The 14,447-nt window shown below is 37.1% G+C and overlaps 2 protein-coding genes across 4 annotated transcripts; both read left to right on the top strand.

Moving 5' to 3' along the window:
* Window positions 1-1,011: 1,011 nt before the first annotated feature.
* Window positions 1,012-1,864, top strand: LOC101172745 (galactose-specific lectin nattectin). The gene has a single exon (XM_004073816.5). It carries the CDS (start codon window positions 1,104-1,106, stop codon window positions 1,587-1,589), a length of 486 nt encoding a protein of 161 aa, XP_004073864.1. The 5' UTR covers window positions 1,012-1,103; the 3' UTR covers window positions 1,590-1,864.
* A 1,729-nt stretch (window positions 1,865-3,593) lies between these two features.
* On the top strand, window positions 3,594-13,222 carry cdca7b (cell division cycle associated 7b). 3 transcript variants are annotated; one of them, XM_078955384.1, is made up of 10 exons: window positions 3,594-3,699; window positions 6,460-6,591; window positions 6,670-6,767; window positions 6,849-7,071; window positions 7,169-7,231; window positions 8,765-8,947; window positions 10,060-10,215; window positions 10,304-10,453; window positions 12,618-12,754; window positions 12,876-13,222. In XM_078955384.1, the coding sequence occupies exons 1-10, from the start codon at window positions 3,676-3,678 to the stop codon at window positions 12,895-12,897; spliced, it is 1,188 nt and encodes a 395-aa protein (XP_078811510.1). In that variant the 5' UTR covers window positions 3,594-3,675; the 3' UTR covers window positions 12,898-13,222. The 3 variants fall into 3 exon arrangements, with proteins under 3 accessions (XP_078811510.1, XP_023815916.1, XP_023815917.1); XM_023960148.2 differs by lacking the exon at window positions 3,594-3,699 and adding an exon at window positions 5,208-5,357; XM_023960149.1 differs by lacking the exons at window positions 3,594-3,699; window positions 6,460-6,591 and adding an exon at window positions 5,217-5,357.
* The last annotated feature ends 1,225 nt before the right edge of the window (window positions 13,223-14,447 follow it).

Raw genomic sequence — 14,447 nt, 5'->3', positions numbered from 1 at the left:
CAAGACACAGGTGAACACGATTAGGGCAGATGGGGACCAAAGGAAGTAAAACTCAAGAAACATGACAAGACAGGAAACCTTTCAAAATAAAACATGAAACAGAACCAAACAAGACAGAACAAGAACTAAAGCGAAAAACAAGACACAACAAACTGAAACCATGACACAGTGTTTTGTTTAAAAATCGTATTTACTACAGCTGCAAAATTGTTGGACACAGAAAGTGCCACTTTGATCATCTTTTGATCTATTTTAAAAGCATCTCCAGTGGTTTTTTAATTATGATTATAATTATGTTCGATTCTCACCTTGGTTATATTTCAAACTGTCCTTCGGTAGGACACTGAACACCACATTGCCTCTGGTGGTTATAGCTGATGTCAGTGTTCGGTAGCTGAGTCCCCATCAGTGTGTGAATGGGACTGTGACTGTAAAACCGCTTTGGGCATTTGAGGAAGTTAGAAAAGCGCTATACAAGTATATGCAATTTACCAGCCGAAAAACGAATACCAACCTTGGACAATGGACAGAATATGGACCTTTTAATTCCACAGCTAGTTATAATAATAAAGTTAATTAGTCAATTATTGGAGATGGTTAAAGTGATTGATCTTAAATCATATCACGTCACGTGGTTTCTCAAAATGTGATTGATATTCATGATTTTTTAATAAAAAATAATTGCACATAATTTATGTTTTTGATACTTGATCTGCAAATGCTATGATGATTTCTGAAATAGTCTGATGTCTATTTATATTTATGATTCATATAGGTAGAAAAACTTGTCTGCATTTAACAATTTCACAAAATACATGAGTGTTTCATGTCATAAAAATGTTCACATTAGATGCCAGAACAACAACAACGCCTTTTTCTTAATTTACAGTAAGATGAGATGATACCTGCTTATCAAAGCTGATTCATCATCAGATACTGTGCTGTTATTCATTTAATAAACTTTTTTGGTGGGTGTACAGGGGTGGAGTCTAGGAACTGTATTTAAGCAACCATTTTCTGAAAGATGCCAAGAAGCCTCCAGCTAAGCTAGAAAACTCCAGAAAGACAAATTCAATCTTCAACATAACAGGACAAGCTTCACCATGTTGGTCCTCATCTTGCTTGGTCTTGCTCTGATGGCTGTGGATCCTTCAGATGAACAGGAGCTGAAGCTGCTTCGTGGCAATTGTCCCATGTTCTGGTACAGCTATGGGGGCCGTTGCTACAAATACGTTGCTACATCAATGACCTGGGGAGATGCAGAACTCCACTGTGTGTCACAAAACGCCAACCTGGTGTCAGTCCACAGTCTTAAAGAAGACAACCTTGTCAAGATGCTGATCAGAAACTTCGACCCTGCTGAGGCTCCGACCTGGATTGGACTCAGTGATGCTCAGAAGGAAGGAGGGTGGCTGTGGTCTGATGGGACCAAAATTGACTTTCAGGCTTGGGCCGCAAAACAGCCAGACAACTGGAAAGGCTATGAACACTGTGCATCCACCAACAATTGGGGAAAAAAGGAATGGAATGACGTTAGATGTTCAGCTGTCTATCCTTTTGTTTGTAAGTCTCGTCAAAATTGTTCCTAATACAAAGAGGGTCTCTTTTTGTTTCTTGTTCAAAACTAAACTGATCATTTTTTTTGTCTTCAGTCTGTGTGGAAAAAGACAAATTGTGTAAAATAATGCACAAGTTTTTGTTCATGAATCATCTGTTCAAATGTCCAAGAAAAAACCTCTGAATGGTCATAGATTTTCTCTTTACTGAACTAAATGTTTTGTAACTGTAAATGTTTGCATAAACAGACATTTTTAAGACATCAAAAAATGTTTTTGGGACAATAAATTTCACAAATAACACACAATACGTTTTGTTCTTGGAAAACAACACCAGTAATCTTTCAAAATCATTGGTGATATCTTGCTGCTCATTACAGAAAAACCAGGAGTCTTTCTCGACGTATGGATTTATGTAGACAGCCGTTTCCACGTACCTAGTCGCTCTGCATAATTTGCAGTCACTGACCCTCAAATGGGGCTGTCACTAACATTATTATCTACGTACAAATTGGGTGTTCATTGATCGCACGCTGACAGTTCGACCAGTTGAACCTTTTCACGCTATATCCAGCGAAGCTGCACTGTGCCCAATCGGGGACTCAGATTTGGTAATGATGTGTGGGTGCCGTCCTTTCATCTAGTTTATTGGTAATGTCAGCAGTTGTCCTGGTAGTGTTCCTGTTGTGTGAGTATGTGCATGGATGTGTGTGTGTGTGTGTGGTGTTTTATGACACATTTAATGTGACATTAAATACTGTCAAAAGTACTTTAAATTGTACTGAATTCATTTGACTTGACAGATATTAATTACAAACTCAAGCTCATCTGCTAGACTTTAAATATGTAGTTGTACAGTTAGACAAGTTAATTCTTCTCTATGATTTCTGGTAAATCGCTTGTCCGCCGTGGGCACCCCTGAGGTTTTTTCCGGAATCCGTTTTTTTTTTGGAGTTTTTCCTTACAGCGTAGGAGGGTCTTAGGGCAGGGATGCCAGTTTAGTTTAGTTTAGTTAGTTTAATTTTGTATTTTCCTATTGAATTCTATGCACTCATGATCCTTTTGATTTTATGTTTTACTTTTTCAATTACCGTCACAAAGTCCATAGAGACGACTGTTGTGAATTTGGGCTATACAAATAAAATTGAATGGAATACTTAAAAACATTTTACAATAAATATTTAGACTTTTTCTGGACCTTTACTTCAAGAGATTTTTCAAACTGGACATCTTTAAATTTTAGTTGAAGTTGAATCAGCATTTGGAACTGTGTGACCTGTGAGGTTTTTTTTAAACTTTTCTCTATGTAAAACAGAGAAATGTCTTTATTAACTATATCTGACCGAAGAGATACAGAAATACACTTTAGGAACAATAGGAAAATTAGTCATTCTCCATATCATTTCATTTTCATGATAAAATTGAGATTAAAATACAAGAAGACAAATTACTTGTTTTGATTTAGTGGTTTTTATTTCTTTAAAAAGCTGAAGTTGTTTTTTAAACCCAGAGAAAAAAGTTCAATATTAACAGCCGTCATTTGGAAAAGATTATTCCCTGTTATTCTTTACAATAACAATGTTTTTTTCTTATCAGCTCAACTGTTAGTAGATTGGAACTTATTCTGGTTGTAACTTGTTGATTTATGCTGTCCTGATCATCATCCATTACTGCAGTACACAAATCTTAACTTCTAAACTGATGTCTCTATAGAAATCCCATTTTCCACTGGTGATAAACTGCAAAAACATCTGCTAATTTGTTGTAAACTACCTTTATGCATTAAGTTCTGTGACGAGTAATATTTGCTATAGTTTGTGAATTATTTTCGCTTTTTATGGTATGACTATGTATTTTTGTTTAATGTTAGTTGTTGGTTGGTTCATGCGGATGAAAACGTCTGCTCTCAGCACACATCCAAAAATGTAAACTAACATCCTGTGAGATCATTATGAAGAAAATGTTCAGTGCCCTCCAACTGAATCCTTGTTCTCCACCTTGTTTAAGGACATCAAGATTTCCTGGGTAACACTGCCACCCAGCAACGGGACAGTGGAAGTGCACCTACGTAGGTGGAACCAAAACATTCATGTGGAGACTAAAACCCAATCAATAGTACATGTGGGTAGTCATAGAGTTCATGGTCAGTATTTACAAACTATAATACATATTTGTTGGCTCAAAAATGTGCATATCAGAAAGGAAGCAGGGTTGACTTGGGAGGAGCTAGGTAGTCAAAATAGGGCCTGTAACATGCTGTTTTTGAAAATGTTTAATAGCTATTTGTAACGACCTGGGACAGACTAGCGACCTGTCCAGGATGTCCGCTGCCTTTGCCCACAAGTAGCCGGGATAGGCTCCGGCAGCCCAGTGACCCTGAAAGGGAGAAAGCGGGTTTCGAAGGTGAATGAATGAATGAGCTACGGTATATGTAACATTTGAATGGTGCAAGTTAGGTCTAAAATGTAGGAGGGAATATGGCAGTATTTACAAAATGTCTAAATTATACTCATACAGTTTGACGTAAAAGATTGGATGTTGATAAATCTTTAACAATGCTTTATTTCTTTTAGGAAGAAATTAATAGCATGTATTTAAATTTGAAAGAGAAATAGGGAAGTTAGTCTACTTTTTGTTAAGGATGGCTAATCATCCAAAATTAGATATCCTTAGCTAACAGTAGTACACTTGAAGTTTATTTTATTATTTGTAGTACACTTAAATACACTGGTTTTGCTAAGGATGAATCATCCTAAGTTTGATATCCATTAGTTAACAGTAGTACACTTGAACTTGAACACTTCTCTGGAGTAAATTGGAACATTTTAGGTTTCAGTATATAGATAGTAAATGAAAAGTAAACTTCAATTATATTTCCTCACTTTTAGTATAGATTAAGTATACTGCGCTAAAAAAGGACTACTTTTTTTCTAAGGGCATTGAATATTTACAAGTTTTTCCTAACAATTAGAAGATTTCCCTTAGCACACAGTAGTACAAGTTTAGCTTATTTTCTTAAGTATACTTGAGTGTATATTTAAGAACAGCTAATACTGTAGACCATGATCATGTAGTTGTAGTAAGTACAGTAACTAAATACTTCTTTAGACTAAGATAGAACATTTTAGGTTTACAATATAGATAGTGCAGAAATAGTAAACTTCAAGTATATTGCCTCACTTTTAGTATAGACTATGTGTAGAACACTTACAGCGTACTTTTGCTAAAAGTTCCTCTCAGGTGCCATGTCAGTATAGTAAAACTCACGTTGTAGTGGTGACAAAGTAGACTAAAGTCAGCACACAAGTCACTCCGACTATATACTCCTTTGACATTAAAATAAAAATACATTATTTATGATTAAAAGCTTTTGTTGTCATGTTCACATAAAAACAACAAAAAAGTGACCAAAATTCAGTCCTGTCTCGCCACGCCCATGAAGTGTTTTCGCGCGAAGCGGTGGACTTTACCATTTCAAATAGAGGGGAGTTTTTTGTGTATAATAATATAGTTTTAAATGAAATCGAGAAAATGAACCGAGTTTTGAAAAAAATAAACAATTATACGTTTTTTATTGCATGTTTATTGTATTCTGTGCTGCATAAAGACGAACAGCAAACATAATGTAAAAGAAAATACATGTTTAAACCAGGAAGACACACCTCATCAAGCGGCTCGGTCTGTGTCGGTCACCAAAGTTTGCATGTCGACTTTTAAATCTTCTCTTTGTGCACGTCTGCAGACTACAGTTTACCGTTTACTACATTGCATTTATAATTCAGAATGACCCCCGTGCCGAATGTAAGTATTCAGTCCGTCTAGATTTAATGTCGATGTGATGTAGCCGTTTTATCGCAGGCAATCAATAAAAAACAACGCTGGCTTCGCCGTAGATTAAGATTATCGGGAAAAAAGGCACAGTTTTCCTATTGGTTAGTAACCTAAAGCAATTTACTATTATCATTATTATTTGTGTGTGTGTGTGTCTGGGTTATGGCACATTTTATTATTCGATTTTTTTTTAATATATAACTGATTTAAAAAGACTTGTTCTACTGTCGAAGTAAAGTTATCTTGACTGTTGTCTCCACAGGAAGCTTTGGTATTCATCCATGAGAAAACATTTAAAAAAAAAAGATTTAAAATTAAGATTATTTTTGATCATTGAACATTTATTGCCTTTTTGGGGGACAACCCTGATCAAATTCTTAATATTGGGATCTAACAGACTCCTATTCACAAAACTATTCCCTCCTTATTTTGTGGTGGATAAAAATGTTACATTTTTAGTCACTCTTAGATAGATAGATAGATAGATAGATAGATAGATAGATAGATAGATAGATAGATAGATAGATAGATAGATAGATAGATAGATAGATAGATAGATAGATAGATAGATAGATAGATACTTTAATGATCTGTATACTTTATTGCATGCCTGTCCTTTAAAACCAACAAGAATTATTAAAGAGTATTCAAAGATTAAAAGCAGACCACTCATAAAAGATAATATAAAAACATGCAGCTGGGGTACTTCAACAATGGGGAAGTATGGGGTTTTGTTTTTTCCTTTTCCCCTTCGCCTTGTCGTTAATCCGATGGGTCATGAAATGCAGCAGCACGTACGTTCCTGTGGTGATAAGGCCTCCTCACAGTTCAGCCGGTCCTTGCTGCTTCCAGCTCAACATAATGATTTACGGACGGCTTTTTGTTCTGCTGATCCTGCTCAGGTTCCTCATGGCCCAGCAGAGGAACGCTCACCGTTCTCGCCGCCCTCCGTTTGTGGTGCAAGGCGTTTACTGATGGGAAATTTCTGAGCATTTCCAGCCTCCCTGAGACCTTGAGCGAATGAATTTATGAAGCTCAGACTTGTACTGACAAAACCATCTGCTTCAAACAGGCTCCACGTTTCAAATCCAAGTTTATAACGGCTGAGCTGGCTCGCCTGTTCAGCCAGTCAGACACTGAGGAGGAGTTTGAAGGCTTCAGTGAGGATGAAGAGGATCGATTGAGCTTTAACAGGAATAAAAATGTATTCAACTTTGATGTTTGGATGAAAATAGTATAGTTGTTTAACCAAAACAAAACTAAGAATGTTGTTTCTTGAAAGGTAGTGGATTCAGAGGGCAGTGATGTGGACACCGGCTTCTATTCTGATGGAGAGGACGCCTCCCCACTAAAGAGGAGGAGTCTCTTAGTTGCTTTAAGGTGTGACACGAATATTTCCAGAAATAAATCAAAGTCAAGATTAACGCAGAATTTGTTCTTTAATCGCTAATAATTTCTTAGGTTTCCAATGAAAAGAGCATCTTCTCGCCAGCAAACACTGCGAGGGGAAAAATGTAAAACAACAGTTAAAGGCGACACACCATCCCGTAGAGGCAGAGGAAGACAAGCGGGGCATGAAAAACAGGACAAGGATGAAGAGGAGGAGGCAAGAAAGGAAAAGGCGGACGCGCTGTCTCAAAGTCTGAACAAACGAAAAAAGAACATCCAGGAAAACAAAGCTATGGTATCACACTCTTAAATGTTTTTTCCAAGCTTTTTACCATCTCTTTTTGTCACTTTAGACTAACGTCCATGTTGTCTTTTTTTATTTATTTTTTTAGCTGGCCAAGCTGTTTGCTGATCTGAGCTCCATGGCTGACCTCACACTGCCCAGCCCCAAACAGGTGAAAGCACATTCATCTCACCATAGCTTGAAAAACAGCTATAAAAGTGGATTCTGACACTTACCTGATATTAAAGACCCAATATGATTGAAATGTTGTTTTTAACATCTTCTTGTAGCATTTTTTTTTCATGATGAAGGACATATCTAAGGAAAAATAAGCTTAAAATTGTATTTCCGAGTATTTTTTTCATTAAATTGTTGTAAATTGGGAGCAGATGAAAAATAAGCCGCTTGAAAAATAGCTTCTTTGTGATGTAGAAATGACATGCACCGGTAATGTTAAGTTGGAGGTGTGAGGGGCTGTAAGCTGGTGATAGAGCGTGTAAACAGATGGATGACGGGAAGTGAGGAAACCAACGGTCATACCCACAACTCAAGGGTATTTCTAATGAACTCCTGCTGCTCTGCAGAAATTATGTCCTATAAACGACACAAGTTTTTGAAATTTTAGTTAAAAATTGCATAGTCATGATTAAGATACCACTGAGTCTTCCCAGTGGGTCTTCCAAAAACTTTAATTCAACAGCTCGGCTTGCAAAAATTATGAAAATAGTGCAAAATTTGAAAATAAAAATTGGAGGTCTTGTTTTTTGTTAACTATTGTTCTAGTTTACTTTACACATAGTTCTGTTTCATGGCAATACATACTTTGATTTTCAAAACAATTACCAGGTAATTTAAAATAATTAATTAATTCTACAAAGAACATGTAAAAAACCTGTGCAGTCTAGAACTTTAAGGCAACACTAATCTAAACATGCTCTGCCTACCGAGATCTTCCTTTCAATATTTTTGCTTTTATGTTGAAATTCTTAGTATTCCTTCATAATATGCATGCATTTGTGCTAAGCAAATAATTTTAATCTGGGTTTAGCTAAAAGCTCACCGTGCAACATACATCGAATTTAAAGACTGACAAAGACGATGAGACATTATCAAAGAAAGTTTTTTTTCATGATGAGCTGTGACCTTAATTTCAAAGAATTGAGTTAAATGAAAAGACTTTTTATTGCACTTTAGCATCTTGATTTCCTCCAAGTGGACCCAGCAGAGTAGAGACATGATGTGCACTTGTTTCTGAAACATCACATGAAAGGTCAAACAGAAAGTTGAACCACATTTTCTATTCATTTTAAGCATATTGGACGGTTTGTGAGCAGCTTTTTCAGATTTCATGGGTCATTATTTTATAGTCAGTTTTTCTCCACTGCTGCAGTTTCGCCATTTTCCATGCATACAAATTGATAAATTGAATACCATGAATCTGGGCTTAATAACCATGTTAGAAACATTTTTCATGTTGTACAGCAGCGTGGTTAAACCAACCTTTTATTAGTGCATTTTTCCTATAGGTGAACCATCAATGCTGAAGCAATACGCTGTTAGCTTACATTCTATCGAGCAGCAAAAACACAAAAAATCGTGGAGTTCTTGCAGACAAACGCCACACAAAATGCGGCCGCTGCAACCAACTGTTCTCCGTCACGTTTTCCTCTCGCCTTGCTGAAATCCAGACACCCCTTCTTTGCAGAAGAAAAAGCGGACGCCGCAGAAAACATCGCCACAGAAACGCAGGCTGGACCCAGACGTCGGGTCGGGGAGGAGGAACCCGTCCCGCAAGGCCCGTCCTCCTGAGAACTTTGCTGTCGAGGAAAAGAGCGAACCGGTTCTTCGCAGAAGCCACAGGGATGTAGACATCAAGAGGTTGATAGAGGTATGGCAAACACCTGGTGGTGATGTATCACTGCATTCATTTATTTAAAAAGCACCTTCCACCACCAGTCAAGGAGGCCCAAAGTGCTGCTGCACACAGGAAGAACAAACACAGAACATGAAGAATAAAAGGCAACTTAAAACAGAGATTAAAACTACCATAAGAACAGCTCTAGGCTTGATGCTAAAGCGCTGAAATGAACAATTCTTTTATAAAACTCTCCAAGAGTGTGACCTCTCTAACTGCCAGTGGCAGCTGATTCCATGGTTTACACCCCCTGAAACTCACGCTTGGTTCTGGGAACCATGAATACAAAGTGGTTAGCGGATCGTAAGGACTTAAGTTAGGGGGCAATATTTTAAAAGCAGACTGGAGAGGTAAGAAGGTGTCGTACCTGCCAGGGACCTAAAATAATAAAATAAATTGAGTAAAAAGCAGGTATTGCACTGGCAGCCCGTTCAAAGAGACCAAGACCAGCGTTGTGTGGTCAAACTTCTTTGCCCCACAAATTAATCTGGCTGCTGCAGCCTGACCATTGAAGCTTTGGGTAAGCCAGCATATCAAGAGCTGCAATAATTAAGTCTGGACAACACGAAGGCATTGGTGACAATTTCAAGGTTTGTTGTTGATTTAAAAGACTTAATCCTAGCCAGACGTCACATCTGAAAAAAGCAGGAGCCGGTCACAGCGTTTATTTGGAGGTTGAGCTTCAAGGTTGCATCAAGTTTAACACCCAGGTGTGTTAAACTTGACAGTTAAAAAGGGGCAAAAGAGTGGAGATTCAGACCATGATATTTTCCACCACTAGAGGTAAACACAATCACCTCAGCTTTCTTTTTATTAAGGGCAGTTAAGTTAGCCGACATCCACGACTTAACCTCCTGTTATGTCACGTTCATACCGGGCTGGAAAACTCGCCTTCATGTGAGCACTTCCATTGCAAAGTCTATGGAAACTCATGTATCTGAACATTTTAGGATTCTGCATTCAAACCTCTCATGTTCACGCATGGCTTTGCTGGTTCAAGAACCCGCTTCACATGGCCGGTGTGAACGTAGCCTTAGCTGTTTTGCCTGACATGCTGTGTTTCATTACCTGCTGCTGCTGGACAGGTGGATGAGGATCACGTCGGTGTCAAGCGGAGAAAGATCATGGGCCAGTTTTCCAGGAAGAGTGCGTACGTTGTGAAGTCCGTTGATGAGATCACCAAAGAGGATCTGGACAACATCGCGTTCCGCAGCAAAGATAAGATCTGGGACAAAGAGAACGTGAGGAATTCTGGGAACTTTTGACAGAGATATTTGTGGGTCTGATGGGATTTTCTTCACTTTCTCTGCTTTTTATTTTTATTTTCAGGGCAGCTCGTGCCACCAGTGCAGACAAAAGACTCTGGACACCAAAACAGTGTGTCGCAGTGGTTTCTGTGTGGGGGGCAAAGGTCAGTTCTGTGGACCGTGCCTAAAGAACAGATACGGAGAGGACGTGGGCTCTGTGCTGCTCAACCCGGTCAGTGTTCAAACAGGAAGGCCTTTCTCTCACATTACTCTCACATTAGGGAATGCCATAACCACATATATATTAAAGTTTTCAATCCTGCACAAAAGGACAGTACCACAAACATATAACTAGGTCAGGGGTCGGCAACCCAAAATGTTGAAAGAGCTAAATTGGACGAAAAAAACAAAAAACAAACATGTCTGGAGCCGCAAAATATTAAAAGCCCTATTTAAGCCTTATAATGAAGGCAACACATGCAATATGTATCTATATTAGCTATATTAGCCTACTATCAAAATGACTTAAGGCCCGTTCACACCGGGACAAATTTCGCCGGCGATTTTCGCCGACGTTTAACGCCTTCACATGTGGTGTTATTGAAAAGCCCCAAATATCCTCTACAGATAACAAAAGGAGTTTATTCAGTAGGAGATACGTTGTCCACAGCAGCGGTCCCCAATCCCCAGGCTGCGAACCCGTACCAGGCAGTTAATACTGGGTCGCAGAGTTAAAAAACAAACAAACTACAACCTACAATTTCTTCCATTTTTTTCCATTTATAATCTGAGTCTCAAAGAAGTTTTATTTTGGAAAACTACTGGGTTATCCCCACCACTTCAGACTCATTCTTGACACTTGCCAAGTCGCTCAATCCATTTGCTATTTTCTTAAAGCTGCTGCACCGACCGCTAACTTGAAACCCTTATCACAGTTAACAAAAAACAAAAACAAATGTATTTTAAAAAATTTGTTTTGGAGAAAAGAAGAAAAGATTTTGACTCGGAAGAAGAGATCTGCATTTAACAGGGAAAAAATCACTAAAATATTTATTTGTATTTTAAATAAATCCATATTTTTACTTTAAATATAGATTTATTGTGACGGTTCCCTCCACAAACTCAGGGCTCTAGAGTGGGACTGGATTTTTCAATGGTGCGCCTAACCAAAACAATTCCAAACAAAGAGACAAAATATACATGTATATTTCAGAAAACAAGAATATTTCTCAGAAATTGAAATGAAGTGTTTGGGGGGAAAAAGGAAGCAAAGAAGAAACATCCCTAATTAGAAAATGACGTTTGTCCATCATTTTAAATGAAAGTTATGCAGCATGAAGCGCTTTGAACCAAAAACATGAATGTTAATGTTGAGCCAAACACAGCAGCTGGTCTCAAATAATATGTTTAATTTAGGATATGGTCATTAGGTTATACTGGATATGCTCTGTACTATTCACAAAACATGTATTATTATTTTCTTATTTTAAGTGCAAATTTCCACTCATTTGACTTTTGTCATTTATTGATTTTTTTGGGGGGCCCTTTTGAATTTACAGAAGTGCCAACCCTTTGAAAATTGATCATGACGAAGAAATTAATAAATGTAGTTTGTGCACGTCCGGAATTCTGACTCCGAGTTTTTCATATATCAGAATGGAGCTGTTAAAGAAGAAAAAAAAAATACCTGGAGCAAGATTCATGAGATTTGCACCACTTCAGTATTTCACACCAAGACTCTTCCAACTGCAGACATGCGCTAGTAAACAGTAGAAAGAGAAGAAGCCCCTCCCTGTTTGTGCAGTGTGAAGACCATGGACTGAACGAGGGATGGGGAACTCCAGGCTTCGAAAGGCGCATTCCTGCAGTGCATGTTGTCCATTGTATGCTGCTCTGGCATGTTCTAATTGGCTTTACGCACCTGAATATCTGGAAATCATGCAGACATGTAGCTTTATGTTAATGAAAATGCTGCAAATGAAGTTGCTCAAACGGTGGATTGACGTTTATTACTTTATTTAGAAAAAACAGTTTTACCTTTTTCTTTTTCTTTTTTTCTTCTTCATTTTTTGTAAATATCGGTTGCACCTTAAAAGTTGAAAAATGCTGAAGTTGGTGTTTAATTTTTTAAATTATTATTTTTTAAATTATAATTCAGATGCCAACTTCAGCCTCATATAGGCAGGTCTGTGAAAATATTGTCTGACATTAAACCGGTTTGTGGCCATAAGAGGTTTGGAGACCACTGATCCACAGGACAGATTTGCATGGCTGGTGGTCAGGAGGATGTTAAATAACACAATTCTATGTTAAATAACACAATTCTGACCTCGACTTAACTTTTTTGTACTTAAGTTTTGTTGAAACTGACTTTTAAAATGTGTTTTTTACTTCAGACGTGGTCGTGTCCCATCTGCAGAGGAGTGTGCAATTGCAGTCTGTGTCGAAAGAAGGAAGGCCGCTGTGCCACGGGTATCCTTGTGGGTCTCGCCCGTTACAATGGCCACGACAACGTCCACAAGTATTTGCAAAGGTAGGTTCTTGCCGCTTTTTTTCACAGATTAATGCTTCAGAAAGAAAAAAAAAAAAAAGACATTTTCACCATTTTAAGTAATTGATCCCAGAAGCTAAAACTCGCGTCATCTCTGTTGCAGTATTCAGAAGGAGCTGGAGTGATGTGGAGTGGATTCTGGTTTGAATGCACATAGGAGCATTAGATCAAACCCTTTTTTCACACTTTAAAAAAAGTCACTGTAAAGTACAGCACCTTTACTTTTTTTTTTTTTTTTTACTTGTTCATTTTGTAAAGCCCCATAGGAGGTTAAGATGCTTTTATTGTTTTAAACTTTTGAGTTGTACATTTCCATATTTTCTAGGACTAATATTTTGTCTGATTGTTGTGTTTTGGGTAAAAGCTGCAAAAGTGGAATCTTTATAAACAAGATACTTTTAAAAGTTGAAAATCTTTGCCCCACTGTTAATAAAGTATTTGGTTGAACTATTTTTTTCTCCCAAATGTGTCATTTTGTGAGGCTTTTCATTTGCCAACCATTGTATTAGAAAAACAGGTTTTTTGTTTTGTTTATTTTGCTATTTTGGACACACAGATGATTTGCAAAAGAGGAAGTAGAGATAACTAACCATTACCAACTCTAACAATACTTATTCACATCAACTCTTTCTAGTCCTAATCCGCCCAGCACCACGTTGTACACGTTTGCTAAAATAAAGTCAAAATACCTGGACGCTTTGAGATATATGCCATTTAAATCTGAAATATAACGGCAACTGATCAGGAATTAAATTCTTTCATCATCAGAATCTCAGGAAAAACTGAACTTCGGTGGAATAAAGGGTGGAAGTCTAAAATCTGCTGACTTTCCCAGCTGTTTTTTTTCCCACTATTCACCTTAATCAGCATTTAAATAGATGTGTTTTTCAGGAATCATGTGTTTGTTTTTACCATATCTTTTCATTCATGGCCTTTAACTGTACATTTAATCTGAGCTATTTATTTTGCTTGGCTGCATCCTGCAGGTAAATTCTTTAACATGTTTTTCTTCAGACTACCAGGGCAGTGATTTTTAATAGCATTTTCTTTGTTCCACATATATATATCCTCTTAAAATAGTTATCTTTCTTGCACTTTCACCTTTATGAAATTTTATAGCAGCAGAATGACAGTCCCATTTTCAATTTATCGCTCCTCTGTTTTTTTAAATGTTGTTTGCAAGAATTCAGTGCAATAAACCTTTTTTTTTCAAATTTTGCAATTCAAAATTAAATGGATTTTTTTTTTACATTTTAATTTTTGTTTAAAGAAGCTTAACATTTTTTATTAAAAATCTTAACTTATTTTATAATTTGGTTTGGAGAATAAAAATCTACGTTTAACAGGAAATACTAAATTAAAGCATCATATTCTTTAAGCTCAGATCACATTTTTGAACTTTATGAGCCAATTTGAATGGAATGTTCCTATTGTGTATTTATTTTCTTAATACAAACAAATGATTTCCTTTTTTAATTAAAGAAAATGTCAGGATTTTATCAGGTCTTATGAGTACACAAAGAGAATAATCAGCTTCTAACCTCCTACCAGAAAAACTTTTTTGTTTTTTTAAATCTGCCAAAACTACAATTCCCATATCCCCACCCCCTTCACATTTGGTATGATTGAAAAACCCCAAATGTCATTAGTAGATACCAAAAATTGTTTTTCTGTT

This window comes from Oryzias latipes, chromosome 11, assembly GCF_053564925.1.
Source record: "Oryzias latipes strain Hd-rR chromosome 11, Olatipes_Hd-rR_3.1".
NCBI classification, from domain to species: domain Eukaryota; kingdom Metazoa; phylum Chordata; class Actinopteri; order Beloniformes; family Adrianichthyidae; genus Oryzias; species Oryzias latipes.
This window is presented reverse-complemented; position numbering and strand designations above follow the sequence as displayed.